A 14,854-nucleotide genomic window follows, 5' to 3' on the forward strand; every position below is an offset into this window, starting at 1 on the left:
GTTTCTCTCCAGAATGAATGACATGATGTCTAATAAGGATTGAGCTATCACTGAAGGCTTTCCCACATTCATTATATTCATATGGTTTCTCTCTAGTATGAATTTTATGATGGATTATGAGGTTTGTACTCTGGCTGAAGTCTTTCCCACATTGATTGCACTTACAAGGTTTCTTTCTAGTATGAATTCTCTGATGGTTTGTGAGATTTGCACTCTGACTGAAGGCTTTACCACATTCATTACATTTATAGAGTTTTTTTCCATTATGAATTCTCTGATGGTGAATGAAGGCTGCACAATAACCAAAGAATTTTCCACACTGAATACATTTATAGGGTTTCTCTCCAGTATGAGCTCTTCGATAGTTTGTGAGATTTGCACTGTGCCAGAAGGCTTTTTCACATTCATTACATTCATAAGGTTTCTCTCCAGTATGAATTCTCTGATGTTGAATAAGGGCTGAGCAGTTACAGAAGGCTCTCTCACATTCATTACATTTATAGGGTTTTTCTCCAGTATGACTTTTCTGATGCTGAGAAAGGGAAGAGCAGTAACTGAAGCCTTTTCCACAATCATTACAAGCATAGGTTTTTTCTTCAGCATGTATCTTATGATGTTTAAGTAGGTCTGAATTCTTTCTATGTGTGTTACATTTAAGGAGGTTTTTTCCTGCAGGAATTCTCTGTTGCATAACAAGGACTGACCTCAGGCCAAAGTTCCTCCCAGGTTCACTACCTTCATGACCTCTCTCTCCAGGGGAAGGTTTCTTGTGAATGATTTTTACTTTCCTTAAATCTCTCTCTTGGTTTTCCTGCTGACTCTCTAGTCTGCCATCACATTCCCAGGTCTCTTGAAATGTGGGGTCCTCTGGACCAATTCTTGGTAGTGTTGCTATTATTGCTTCTTTGAGTGCAGTTGAGTTATCTTCAAAAAAGTCAGATCTAGGTACAGTCTCCCAGTCTGAACAGGTATTTCCTGGGTCTTCTTTCCTGGATATCTATGAGTCTTCTCCTTGCTCCAACTCAGAGTTCACATCAGGTTTAGAAAATGGAAGCCCCAGCAAAACCAGATTCCTGTACTTCTCCAGCATCAGGTCCTTGTACAGGTCTTCTGAGGAAGGTCTAGTTGCCCCTACTCAGCCTGAGTGAAGTCCATGACCACATCTTTAAATGCCACAGATTTCCATTTCTCAAGGCATGGTTCAAACTCGATCTCTTCCATGAAGCCTCCCAATGACATTAACTGGGACCTAGCTGACAAGAGCACACCAGCCAACCCTCATCTTCTAGTCTCCCTTCTTCAGAATGGACAGAGTGCTGAGAATACAGAGCTGAGAAAGGAGAGGATGGGTGAAGAGGGGGTGGGTCTGTTCTCCCGTAGTCCAAAGCGGGGCATTAATCCATCCCTCCTAGCCACTGACCCCTTACACCCAAGCCTCCAGTAACTCTCACCTTCTTACAGCATCAGGGTAGGATGCGCTAGGTCGCTGCCTCCTGGACCGCCCCTGGATGGAGGGGAGATGGGTGGCTTCCCTTAAGCTCTGACTTCTCTGAGCAGGAGGGTTACCAGCTATAAGGCAGAAAAGGCTCTTCTCCGTGATTCTCCCTCCTCGGTCTCGAAGAACCGAAGGGAGGGCTCTAGTCAGCAACCTATGATCAAAGGATATTGACACCAGAAGGGTCCTTGGGGATCGAGTCATACCTCATTTTAGGGATGAATCACCTGAGGGCCAAAACGAAGCCGGTGACCAGCCCAAGGTCACCCGGCTAGAAGGAGGAAGGGGCAGGACTGGAATCCAGATCGGTTGAGTTTGCAAACTTAGCGCGCTTTACTTTTGCCCCTCCAGGCCCTTGGAGTTGCAGGCTCCGGGGGTTTCTGTGGGGCTGCTACGGGGAGCGGGGGGCCCCCACGGGCCTCTGCTCTGCAGACCCATAGGACCGCAGCTGCGGGGAGGGCAGGTCGAGCTGGCGCTAGGGGTGTGAGGGGCCTTCAGGAAGCCCTGCCCAGCCCTGGGAGGCCGCTGCTCCCCCCACTCCCCCGACGAGAGCAAGGCCAGCAGGTGAGAGTCAGAACAGCGGCTGAGGGAGCTCGAGACCCCGCTGGGGGCACTTCGAGTCATGCGCCGAACCCCTCCCTAGCACCACAATTTAAAATCATCAGTTCTTCAGTGCTCAGTTTTCCTTATTGTCCAATTCTCACAGACACACATTGGAAAAAAACAGTTTGACTATACAGACCTTTGTCAGCAAGGTGGTGTCTCTGCTTTTTAGTATACTGTCCAGATTTTCCATAACTTTCCTTCCAAGGAGCAATCGTCTTTTAATTTCATGACCGCATAGATGGTCTAAAAGCTAGTGATTCTTAATACTTTCTGCCACATTTTTCTAATTATCCTTTCACTGTCAGTATAGAAGCAAAATGAGGCTACACAAAACTAGAGTCCATTTTGTATATTTCTTTATTTTGTGAGTTAACAAACCAAAAAATTCATCACTAAATAGTTGGCCTACTAGCAAGGAACTGAAGTGGACTGAGTTGTCACAAAAAAAAAAAAAAACAACCCCCTAGCCTAACCTCCTCAGTTTCTACTTCAAAGGATCGCTAATCCCAATTGTAAACTGCTCTCCTAGGATTGCATCCAGGGGACAGTCGCCGGCCGGCTCCAGTAAATGCTCTCTATTTTCTAATTTGGCGTGTGTCTGGTTACTCTCGGCCCGTCCATTTCATTTGGAGGTCCCACCGAGATCGCCCTCTGGGCACCAGACACGGGCATCTCTGGAAGGCCAGGCTTCTCACCGTCCAGGGGGTGGCCACCAGGAAGACGTTCCCTGGCCCCGAACGCTGAGATAGCCCGTGCGTACCAGGCTGCCCGGACCACAAATCCTCAATTGGGCATAGAGCAATCTGTAATCTGTCTGTTCTGGTGAGTACTCTTCTGAAGTAAGTGGCCAGGCTGGACGCAGCTGCAACGCCCTTACTGACCTCCACGGGACGCCGTGTGAGAGTCCTGCCTGTCTGATTGTGTCTGTCCGGCGCCGATGTCACTGTGTGTGTGTGTGTGTCCACTGTGCGCTCCGTGTCGGGGTGGGGGAGAAAGACTTCCTGCCTCATTCTCCAGGTTGTTCGGAACTGAGACGGGTTTGTTCTCCGCTACTGTGTCAGGAGCATCCAGGGTTTTGACTGTGTCTTTTTTTCCGTTTTTGTGTCGACTGTGTGTGCGCGTCTATCTACTATTTGTTCCGTGAGGGGGGGTGTAAATTCCTGTCTCATTGTCTAGGTCGTTCGGAATTGAGGCAGTTTGATTCCCCTCTACCCTGTTTTGACTGTGTCTTCCCTGTGTCCGTGTTTGGTCCTTGCTTACGTGAGCACGTCTATTTGTTACTCTTTTCTTTCTCAGTCCTTAATCCACCATGGGACAAGGACCCTCGAGCCCTAAGCCAGGCTCCCCTCTCTTTATTGTCTTACGGGACTTCAAACAATATCGGCGTATAGCAGAAGGTTATGGGTTTCAGGTTACTAAAAAGAAATTAGCTCTCCTTTGCCAACAGGAATGGCCCACCTTCGAGGTAGGCTGGCCCCCGGGGGGTACGTTTGACGTCTCGGTGGCCGGCCGGGTCAGGGGAATTGTCTATGGTATACCTGGCCACCCCGATCAGGTCCCCTATATCACCGCCTGGATTGATTTCAAACCCCCTTCGGGACCACTACAGGTCCAGGCCCTTTCAAAACTAAGACCAGGAACGGAATCAAAGACGACCTTTAGCCGCAAGCCTCCCAAAAGTCCTAAGGTCGTCACACAGCTTACTCCTGTCTTACCACCCCCTGATTCTGACCCCCTAGATCCAGCTGAGTACTCCCAGTCCCAGGTTTCAGATCCACCCCCGTACCCAACCTCAGGGTCTCTGAGCCCCTCAGCCCCTCCTCTGATAAGTCCACCCCATACTCGAGCAGGTGCTCCTTATGGCCCTTCTAATTCCAGTTTGACCCCAGATTCCACTGTGTCAGCGTTTCCCCTGCGGCAAGTTCCTTCCCCTCCCGGAGAATCAGGGAGACCGTTCATGGTATATGTTCCCTTCTCCACCAGTGATTTGTACAATTGGAAACAGCAAAACCCATCCTTCTCTGATAAGCCCCAGAGCCTAATCTCCCTCCTAGAGACTGTCTTTTATACTCATCAGCCCACCTGGGATGACTGCCAGCAGCTCCTCCGGGTTCTTTTCACAACCGAGGAGCGTGACAGGATTCTTTTAGAAGCCAGGAAGGGAGTTCTGGACCCAGATGGACATCCCTCTACTGACCTGGGGTGCCGCAACCACATCTTCCCTGAGAACCGGCCCGACTGGGACCCCAACACTGATCGCGGTAGGGAAGCACTGGACAGGTATCGCCAGTTATTGCTGGGAGGGTTACGGGCAGCAGCACGGAAGCCAACTAATATGTCCAAAGTCAGTGAGGTTAAACAGGGCAAGGATGAGTCCCCAGCTGCATACTTAGAGCGCCTCTACGAGGCATATCGAACCTACACCCCTATCGACCCAGAGGATCCCAATAACCGGAGAGCCATCGTAATTGATTTCGTAGCCAATTCAGCTCCGGACATCCGTCGGAAGCTACAGAAACTTGAAGGTTTTGAGGGTAAAAATCTGACTGAACTCATGGAAGTGGCCAAGCGGGTGTTTGACTATCGTGAAGAGACTCAAGACAAGCAAACTCGCACGGTCGCAAGGGCGGTAGTGGCAGCTTTAGCACAGGTTCCAGGGGAGGCTCAGAAGCAAGGGTGGAAAGGAAGGCGGGAGGGGCCAAACGCTGGGCGCCCCTATAAGGGTAAAGGCTTGGGAAGGCCTCCTTTAGCTCGGGATCAGTGTGCTTACTGCAAAGCCATGGGTCATTGGAAATCTGAGTGCCCTAATCGCGGGCTGAAAGAGAAGGCAGAGCCGTTATTGACTTTGAATACAGACTAGGGGTGCCCCGGCTCAAAGTCCGTTGTGACTCTTGACCCCCTGGAGCCGAGGGTTACTCTCAGTGTTGGGGGTCAACCTGTCTCATTCCTAGTCGACTCTGGAGCTGCGGCATCGGTCCTGAAATCCCCACTGGGCTCCCTCTCATCGTCCACTGTGCAGGTCCAGGGAGCTACTGGACGAAAACAGTCTGTACCCCTCACCACTTCTCGGGAAGTCCGGTTAGGGAAGGGCCTAGTCTCCCATTCTTTTCTAGTAATGCCTGATTGCCCTTACCCCTTGCTTGGCCGAGATCTCCTACACAAGCTTCAGGCTATCATTTCCTTTAAGGGACCTAACCCCACTCTCGGGTTTAACCTGCCACAACTTGTTCTCACCTGCCCGTTGTCAGAGGAGTCTCGCCTCCTCCCCCTAACGTTTTCCCCAGACCGCCCCTCGACCACCTCCACCCCTACCTCCCTAACTCTGTTGAACCATTTCAAAGGCTTGGTTCCTGGAGTCTGGGCTGAGACCAACCCGTTTGGTCTAGCAGGACACCAGCCCCCAGTGGTGGTCCAGCTCTCGTCCACAGCAACCCCTGCGCGTGTCCAACAATACCCGTTGACTCGAGCTGCCCTTTTGGGCATCAAGCCTCACATCGATCGACTCTTGGCGGCAGGCATTCTACGACCCTGCCAGAGCTCGTGGAACACCCCCCTACTTCCAGTTTGCAAGCCCGGGTCTGGAGACTTCCGTCCTGTCCAGGATCTACGAGAAGTCAACGCCCGGGTGGAAACTGTACATCCTACTGTGCCAAACCCGTACACGTTGCTGTCTTCCCTGGACCCTGCTCGGACTTGGTATACTGTTTTGGACCTGAAGGATGCTTTCTTTTCCATTCCCTTGGCACCAGTAAGCCAACCTATATTCGCTTTTACTTGGACAGATCCTAACACTGGGACATCCTCTCAGCTCACCTGGACCGGGCTTCCCCAAGGTTTTAAGAACTCCCCTACACTTTTTGGCTCAGCTCTGGCCTCCGACCTGGCCGCCTTCCGGGTCTCGTATCCGGAGGTCACTCTCCTCCAGTATGTTGATGACCTTTTGTTAGCTACTTCCTCTGAGGCAATATGCAAAGATGCAACTCTCCACCTTCTCCAGCTGCTTGAAGCTTCCGGGTACCGTATCTCTGGAAAGAAAGCACAACTGTGCTCTCAATCCGTTGTTTACTTGGGTTTCACCCTTCGTTCTGGTCAAAGGTTACTGTCTCGGGGGCGTGTAGCTGCCATTTTGGGCATGCCCGCCCCGAGGGACCGCCGCGGGCTCCGGGAATTCCTGGGGATGGCTGGATACTGTCGCCTCTGGATCTTGGGGTTTGCCGAGGTTGCCAAACCCCTATATGAGGCCCTAACTGGTGAACCCACCCAATTTGTTTGGGGACCACGGCAGCAGGAAGCATTCGACAAGCTCCGAAAGGCGCTGTCCAGCACGCCTGCCCTCTCCCTGCCAGACCTGTCCAAGCCCTTCCGCCTCTATGTGTCTGAGTCTCGAGCTGTGGCCAAAGGGGTTCTGACCCAGCCCCTGGGGCCCTGGAATCGTCCTGTTGCCTATCTCTCCAAGCAGCTGGACCCTGTGGCTTCCGGGTGGCCCTCTTGCCTGCGAACTGTGGCGGCCGTTGCCGTCTTGGTTAGGGAAGCCGCAAAGCTCACTTTCGGGCAGCCTCTTGAGATTTCAGCATCACATCATCTGGAACAGCTTTTACATTCCCCGCCGACAAGATGGATCTCAAATTCACGCCTGACTCATTACCAATCCTTACTCCTAGATTCCGCGCGCATCTCTTTCGCTCCTCCGGTCACACTCAACCCGGCCACCCTGCTCCCTGACTCCCCTCCTTCCTCCCCTATACATGACTGCCTGGACACACTGGACTCCATCCACACGTCCCGCCCTGGACTTACTGATGTTCCTTTAACAAACCCCGACCTAGTGCTCTTCACAGACGGCAGCAGTTTTGTTCAGGAGGGGATCCGTAGGGCGGGTGCAGCCGTGGTCACTCCGGTTGAGACCCTCTGGGATACCGCTCTACCCCCTGGCACATCTGCTCAACGTGCTGAACTCATTGCCTTAACTCAAGCCCTTAGACTCTCTGCAGGGAGGCGAGTAAATATTTACACAGATAGCCGCTATGCCTTTGCCACTGTTCATATCCATGGATATGTATATCTCCAAAGGGGTCTGTTAACCTCGGCGGGAAGGGAGATTAGGAACAAGAGTCAGATCCAGGACCTGCTGGATGCTGTCTGGCTTCCCAAGGAGGTGGCGGTAATTCATGTTCCTGCTCACACCCGTGGAACTGACCCCCAGTCTCTAGGGAACGCAGCAGCGGATAAGGCTGCCCGAGCGGCTGCCTGCAAACCCTTGATACCCGCTATGGTCGTGGAACCTGAGGGGATGCTTCCTGTCCAACCATCTTATCAATCCAGTGATCCGGATGGCACCCCTGAAAAGGGGGGATGGAGAAGACACCCAAATGGCTTGCTAATTCTGCCCAAGGCACTGTTGCTACCCCTATTGATGACTCTTCATAGCCTTACCCACTTAGGCGGAACCCGGCTTTACGACCTGGTGAGCCGACACTTCTACAGCCCTGGGATGAAGCAGGCGGCCGAGGAAGCCGCAAGAAGGTGCCTTGCATGTGCCAAAGTCAACCCACGATCACAATCAAGGATACCAACTGATAGACCACGAGGAACATTTCCTGGCGACCATTGGGAAGTAGACTTTACTGACATGGGAACTGGGTTGGGAGGGTACCGTTTTCTCCTTGTATTCGTGGACACATTTTCTGGATGGCCAGAAGCATTTCCAGTCAAAACTGAAACTGCAACCGTAGTGGCCAAAAAGCTGTTCTTTGAACTTATTCCTAGATTTGGCCTGCCGGCCTCGATAGGCTCTGACAACGGCCCAGCATTTGTATCTGCAACAATTCAAAGCCTATCAAAGATGCTGGGATTGAAATGGAAATTGCACTGTGCATATAGGCCTCAAAGTTCAGGGCAGGTAGAAAGGATGAATAGAACTCTAAAGGAACACATTGCTAAACTTAAAATAGAAACTGGCGATAGCTGGGTCAGTCTCCTTCCCTTCGCCCTCCTCCGGGCCCGGTGTACTCCCAATTCCTCAACCCTCTCTTTATCTCCATACGAGATCCTCTATGGAGCCCCTCCTCCTATTATTCCAAGAGTATCTGAAGCTATTTCAGCCCCAGATTTTACTAATCCGACTCTTCTTAAGTCCTTCCAGGCTTTGCGTGAGGTCCAGAACGCTGTGCGCTCGGTCCTGAAAGCTGCGGGGAAAGAACCAGCCCCTGCAACCTCATCGGACGCCCTGTCACCGGGAGACTGGGTCCTCACTCGCAAGCTTCCAGCTGGACCAGCCCTGGAACCACGGTGGACGGGCCCGTATCAAATTATCCTCTGCAACCCCTCTGCCGTCAAGGTTGCCGGCCGCAAGGCATGGATACATCGGTCACACATCAAGAAGGCCCCAGAGCCCAACTCCACCGCCTGGACAGCAGAAGCAGTGTCCGACCTAAAGCTTCGACTCTCCAGAACTTGACTCTTCTTCTCTTTCTTTTTGCTTGTGAGATGACTTTGGGTGACCCCTATAGCCCTACCCCATCCAGGTGGATTCTCTCCCGAACTAACGATGGGACCACCGTCCAAGCTCTCACCAGTTACGGAGCCCCCACTTTCAGGTTTGACCTCTGTGCCCTCTTGGGACCAGGATGGAATCAAAACTGGGCTATGCGGGACCCTATCGCTGGGGGATGGGGATACTGCCCCACTTTTCCCACCACTCCAACCATACCCGGGGTAGGGGAAGTGAGAATCAGAAGTATTGAATTCTATGTTTGTCCGGCCACGGGGAATCCTTCCTGTCAGGGTAGTAATCACTTTCACTGTGCAGAATGGGATTGTGAGACTGTGGCCAGGTGGATTCCTAGAAGTGGCCGAGACCCCCTAATCACCCTAGAGAGACAAAGCCCCCTCCCCGCCTCCTGCTGGCCTGGGAAATGTAACCCTATGATTCTAACAGTCAAGCAGGACACTGATGACTCTTGGAATCTCGGACATTCTTGGGGTTTGAGGTTATACATGACTGATTGGGATAACGGGGTCCTTTTTACCATTCAGAAAATCGCAGTTTCCACCCATACACTCCCCATAGGACCGAATCCCATCCTTAACCCACAAGCCATGTTGACTCTCGCCCCACCATCTGTTAGGGACCTGGTACCAGAGGCTCCCGAAAATCCAGAGACCCTCACTAACCTAGGTTCCCCCATTTTTGATACACTCTCTGCTGTCCACTCATTCCTAAATTTGTCTGATCCAAACATAACCACCTCCTGTTGGCTGTGTCTGAATCCAGCTCCCCCCTATTTCGTAGGAATTGCTATCGAACTCAACATCACCTCTGTGGGAAAGTTGTCTTTAAGTAAGTCCAAACAATCCTCTGCCATACCTGCCCGCTGTAACCCAGACAAGCCTAGACTTACCCTAGACGATGTCCAGGGCAAAGGAATGTGTTTGCTCGGGCCTGACTACCCGCTGCGGTCCTCCCCATTCAACGCTACGTGCACTTCAGTCATTCTTATTTCCCCCACATCCAAAAGCTCTGACCTCCTGTTAACCGCCCCACCTGGAGTATGGTTCGCTTGTACCAGAGGACTTACCACCTGCATACAGGACATTCGTTTCCTCAACCCGACCGAGCTCTGTGTAGTGGTGCGTGTCTTTCCTCAGGTATATGTCTACTCAGAGGAAGGGGCAGCTGAGCATATTGGCTTAACTCGCTCCAGGAGGGCTGTACCCTTCTTGGTTCCCATACTGGTGGGACTCGGAGTGGCCGGCTCCGCTGCTGTTGGGGCCTCAGCCCTGATACAGGGGAAAGCCAACTACGGTGCCTTGAGTGCACAGGTAGATAGGGACCTACGCTCCTTGGAAGAGCTAGTCTCACACCTTGAGACTTCCCTAGACTCTCTGGCCGAAGTGGTTCTCCAGAACCGCCGAGGCTTGGACCTACTGTTCCTCAAACAGGGAGGCTTATGCATGGCGTTGGGAGAAACCTGCTGTTTCTACGCCAATCGGTCTGGAGTTATTCGGGAGTCCTTGCAAGCCTTTAGGCAGCGGTTAGATGAGAGGGACCGCGCACGGGCAACGGGGTCTTTTTGGTATCAGACCCTATATAATTGGTCCCCCTGGCTAACCACCCTACTCTCCGGAGTGGTGGGCCCTCTGGCCCTTCTCCTCCTTGGGTTACTCGTGGCCCCTTGTCTCATAAAATGCATCACCCGCTATGTCCAGAAACGAGTGCAAGCACTCCAGTTGTTTGTCCTGCGTCAATCCTATGCTCCTCTGGACTCTGATGAGTCCCCCGTCTGACTCTTTTCGTCCGTGAAAAGGGGGGAGTGAAGTGGACTGAGTTGTCACAAAAAAAAAAAAAAAAAACCCCTAGCCTAACCTCCTCAGTTTCTACTTCAAAGGATCGCTAATCCCAATTGTAAACTGCTCTCCTAGGATTGCATCCAGGGGACAGTCGCCGGCCGGCTCCAGTAAATGCTCTCTATTTTCTAATTTGGCGTGTGTCTGGTTACTCTCGGCCCGTCCATTTCAGGAACCTCTCTGTAATTTAGATTGATTGGAAGTGTAGCACAATCCAGGACTCTACCCTGCTTTCCAGCAGATTGTAACCTACCAGAGTTTGTACTCTATTGATATAGTCTTCAAAAACCCAGGATCAGTTCCATGCTTAAATAAGCATCAGAACAGAACATACTGTGGAGAAATTCAGATTCAAGTAATTAAAAAATAAAGCAACATCTGAAATAGGTATCTTCTTCAGACAAATATGAAAAAGGTAGGCTGAAACCCTTCTCTACAAGTAGGCATATTGAAATGCATAATACCATGATATTCATTGGGCATTGAAAACACCCATATTTCTGTGAGTTTGCTAACAATTGCAGGGCACATCACATATAACAACATAAGAATATTTCTTATTTCTGTGCAGGCTAACCTTCAGGGGTATGATGATAAAGAAAATGTGATAGAAGCAACAGCAGCCATATCAGAAATTTGCTGCAATATAAAGCCTAGCGAATCTTAGCATAAATGACAATGAGCCACCAGATTTGGAATAACTAAAATACGTAGGGGTAAATTGCTGAAAAATAACTGGGGGTAAAGGTAAAGGCCAAACTAAAATGCATTCATGTTAGAAAAAGTACATTCCTTTTATAAGGCAAAGAGGGAACATTCCTCTAGGGACTAAAACTGCTATATAAAGAAATGGTGAAAGCAGTGACACTCCTAAAGGTAACAAAATTTGAATTTCTTTATTTAGGCCAAGAACTGTGATTTCATTGGCATAGGGAACTCCCTGGGGGTAGAATCCCTCCACTAGTGCAGATTGGCACCTGCTATGCAATTTACAATCTTAGCAAAATGCCTGGACCACTTGAAAGTACAAGTGACTTGCCCAGGGTCACACAGCTAGTATGTGTCAGAAATGAGACTTAAATAAAGGTATTCATGACTTTTGGGCCAGCTCTCTATTCATCATGCACATTGCCTCTGCAGAACTTTTTATTAGTATTTTTAAAGGTTGTTTAACAAAGTAAAGAGAGGAGAAGTGATAAGAGGTGCTTAATAATTACTTGTTGAATGAAAACATTATTAATGAGGAGTTCTAACTCCTTACTCTTGAACCCCTCAAAATGTCAAGTCATTTGAAGTTTTCAACTTAGGGCAAATGAATCCAAGGGCTATTGAAATAAGGTTAGACTTTTTCTTTTTTGCCACATTTAGGAGATAAAGTGCTAATTTATTTACTTACAATCTTACTATTTAATTACCAAAAAAAAAAAAAACTGAGGAAGGATCAGAAGATTGGACAAACAAATAGAAAATGGTAAATGTTCCTTTAAAGAGTATTAGGCTATAATTCTAACATTCATATTCTTACAAATAATGCAGCTGATGCAGGGAGGGGCTAGGGATGTGAGTAATGGTTAGAGATAGAAGGGGAGGGAAGGATGACTTCTCAAGAGCTCTAAATAACCAAATGATTGGGAGTAAACAACCAGAGTTTAAAAGGAACAAATCAGACCTTCAGACCTCAGACCTTTTGGCTTGAGGTACAAGATTGAGCAGATGTTACTTTGGAATTTTAGCAACAGACCTGATATTGTTTTCTGAGGTTTTTACCAACAAAAATTATACTGTTTGGATCAGAACAATTGGACAGGGATGAAAACTGGCTGACAGACAAAAGGAAATGGTGACACATTAAAGAAAAATGTTGAATAGAGAGCTGCAAGTGTCCATGGACATTAAGCTCAAGGGAATAAATGATGTGGCAGAAGCAGCACCACTTGGAGTGTCTACTAAACCAGAAGTCATGGGTGATATGCAAGGATAAGTAAATTACTTGGCAAGTAAAACAAAGCATGAAATATATATGGGAAAACTACAGCTTGAATATATGTAGGTCCATTTATTGATCAAAAAAAGGAATCTTACCAATATTAACAATAACAACTGAAAAACTTTAAGTTTGCAAAGCTCTCCTTATATAGTATTTCATTAAGAGACAACTAATAGGCAATGTGTGAAATTCCTTAGCTTGCCAATTGAGTGGAGCCTTCACAATCTGCCTCCGAATTTCTTTTCAAACTTGCTTCATACTACTCCCTATTTAAATACTCTATCATCCAACCAAATTGGAGCACTCACTATTCCTTAATCCCAATTTGGTCTCTTAAACCTGGATGCGTTTGCATATACCTTCCTGAGTGCCTGGAATGGATTTGTTCCAATCTCTTCTTCATGAAATCCTTTTCTTGTCTAAGATCACTAAGATCTTCAAGATCTAGTCCAGATGTCTTCTGCCTTCCTTTAGCCCCTCTTGCCTAGATGTAATTACGATCTCCCTGAATCTCTCACATTAATCTGTTTGACCTACCCTATTAACTCAATCATATCCTAACTTTCTTTTATTTGCTTACCTATCCTATCCCTTCATTAACTACAATGTAAATTCCTTGATGCTAGAAAATGTTATTTTAAAAAAAACCTTTTATCTGAAGCACAGTGCCCTACACATATCAAGCATTCATAAAAATTTGTTGACTTTTGGAATATGAAATTTGAAATATGAACTTTCAAATTAAAAAAGACATAGATATTAGAGGTAAATAATTTAGTCTGAGCTAAATGGAAAAAAAGACAGGATGAAAATGAGGAAGAAAAAATTAAAAGTGAAATATCAATTAAAACAAACACTTCCAGGCAGGGAGAATAATTAAAACTAAAATGGCTCTCAAAGGAAATTAATTGTTTTAAAAGATGATGTTATAAACTAGCTTATATCAAAAGGTATTATTCACAATGAATTAATAACCATACTCAACATAAATGCACCAAATGACACAACATCTAAATACTTATAGTAAAAGCTAAATGAGATACAGGGAGAAATAGATAGCAAAACTATAGCAGTGGAGAACTCAAAGTACCTCTTTCAAACCAAGACAATTTTAACCAAATGATAAAAAAAAAATTGAGTTAGAGACCTGAATAGAATTTTAGAGGGAAAAAAGTTATCAAAAGCATTTGGCCATTATCAAATGGGAATAGAAAAGAGTATACATAATTTTCAGTTGTTTATGACATCTTTATAAAACGTAGTCAGTACAAAAACTTCCTAACAAAAAGCAGATACATATTAAACATATCGTTCACTGGCCACCATACAATAAAATAATACAGACAACCTCTGAAAAAAGATTAAAATCAATTGAAGACTTAACAACTTAATCCTAAGTGTTTGGTGGGCCAAAGAACAAATCAAAGGGGAAAAAAGATAATTTTATTAAAAATAATAACAATGAGACTGCATACTAAAATTGTTAGAATGCAGCCAAAACAAATTTTAGAGGGAAATTTATATCTCTAAATATTTACATCAGTGAAAGAAAGACTATACCAATGAATTAGGCATGCAACTAAAAAAAGACAAAGAAAATCAACAAATTTAAAAATCCCAATTAAACTCCCAACCAGAAAATTTAAATATCAAAGAAGAATTTACAAAATTTAACGTAAAAAAATGAACAAATACATGAAACTAGGAGTTGTTTTATAATCAATGACATAGATAAGCAATTAGCTAATTTTATTTTTTAAAAAAAGGAAAACCAAATTATTGGTATCAAAAATGTAAAAATAGGTTTACAACAAATGAAGAAAAAAATGAAATTGTTAGAAATTATTATACTGATAACCTACATGAAATGGAAGAATATTTGTGAAAAGATAAGATGCCTATGATAACAAAATAGGAAATAAAAAATTTAAATAACCCAGTGTCAGGAAAAAAAAAATTCCTTTCTGACTAAACCTTGTCCCCAGTGCTATAGAACTATATCTGTCTCCCTATGCTGACCTCAGCTGGAAAAGAAAATAACTCACTGTAATTTTCCCCTGGATTTCTCAATCACAACTACATCTGGTACTCTTTCTAGGTCTTTGTTGGAGTAATTGTGGGAGAGAGCTGAACTGTATTGCTTCCTCCTACTCTGCCATCTTTGCTGGCACTTTATCATGCTCCCTGAGAGAACTATTCTAAACCTTTTTAATCCAACCAGCCCCCTACACTATCTTTTCTCTACTCACTCTCTGGAGAATACTTTACATCCTACTTTACCAGAAAAAGGGGGTATCCACCATCCTTTTTCTCTTTCTCTCCCTCCTGTTCTATTTGTCTTTATTACTGAATCTTTCCAATAAAGAAAAAAGTATACAAACAAAAAACTCTTTAATTAATCCTTAAACTATAATTGTATG

At 46.6% G+C, this 14,854-nt stretch overlaps 2 protein-coding genes and 1 pseudogene across 2 annotated transcripts; 2 read left to right on the plus strand and 1 right to left on the minus strand.

Moving 5' to 3' along the window:
• Window positions 1-2,119, minus strand: part of LOC114037380 — a 2,336-nt pseudogene extending 217 nt beyond the window's left edge.
• A 1,291-nt stretch (window positions 2,120-3,410) lies between these two features.
• Window positions 3,411-8,558, plus strand: LOC114037385. Its single transcript, XM_027854231.1, has 2 exons — window positions 3,411-4,928; window positions 4,962-8,558. Exons 1-2 carry the CDS (start codon window positions 3,411-3,413, stop codon window positions 8,556-8,558), a joined length of 5,115 nt encoding a protein of 1,704 aa, XP_027710032.1.
• Window positions 8,559-8,587: 29 nt separating this feature from the next.
• Window positions 8,588-10,387, plus strand: LOC114037394 (endogenous retrovirus group S71 member 1 Env polyprotein-like). The gene has a single exon (XM_027854244.1). The coding sequence runs from the start codon at window positions 8,588-8,590 to the stop codon at window positions 10,385-10,387; it is 1,800 nt and encodes a 599-aa protein (XP_027710045.1).
• The last annotated feature ends 4,467 nt before the right edge of the window (window positions 10,388-14,854 follow it).

This window comes from Vombatus ursinus, unplaced genomic scaffold, assembly GCF_900497805.2.
Source record: "Vombatus ursinus unplaced genomic scaffold, bare-nosed wombat genome assembly UNPS02000582.1, whole genome shotgun sequence".
Lineage (NCBI taxonomy): Eukaryota > Metazoa > Chordata > Mammalia > Diprotodontia > Vombatidae > Vombatus > Vombatus ursinus.

Bases quoted from the DNA above. Each gene is read 5' to 3' on its own strand.
- LOC114037394 (XM_027854244.1), top strand. From the start codon at position 8,588: ATGACTTTGGGTGACCCCTATAGCCCTACCCCATCCAGGTGGATTCTC.
- LOC114037385 (XM_027854231.1), top strand. From the start codon at position 3,411: ATGGGACAAGGACCCTCGAGCCCTAAGCCAGGCTCCCCTCTCTTTATT. The intron at 4,929-4,961 runs GCAGAGCCGTTA...AATACAGACTAG, and splicing joins ATCGCGGGCTGAAAGAGAAG to GGGTGCCCCGGCTCAAAGTC.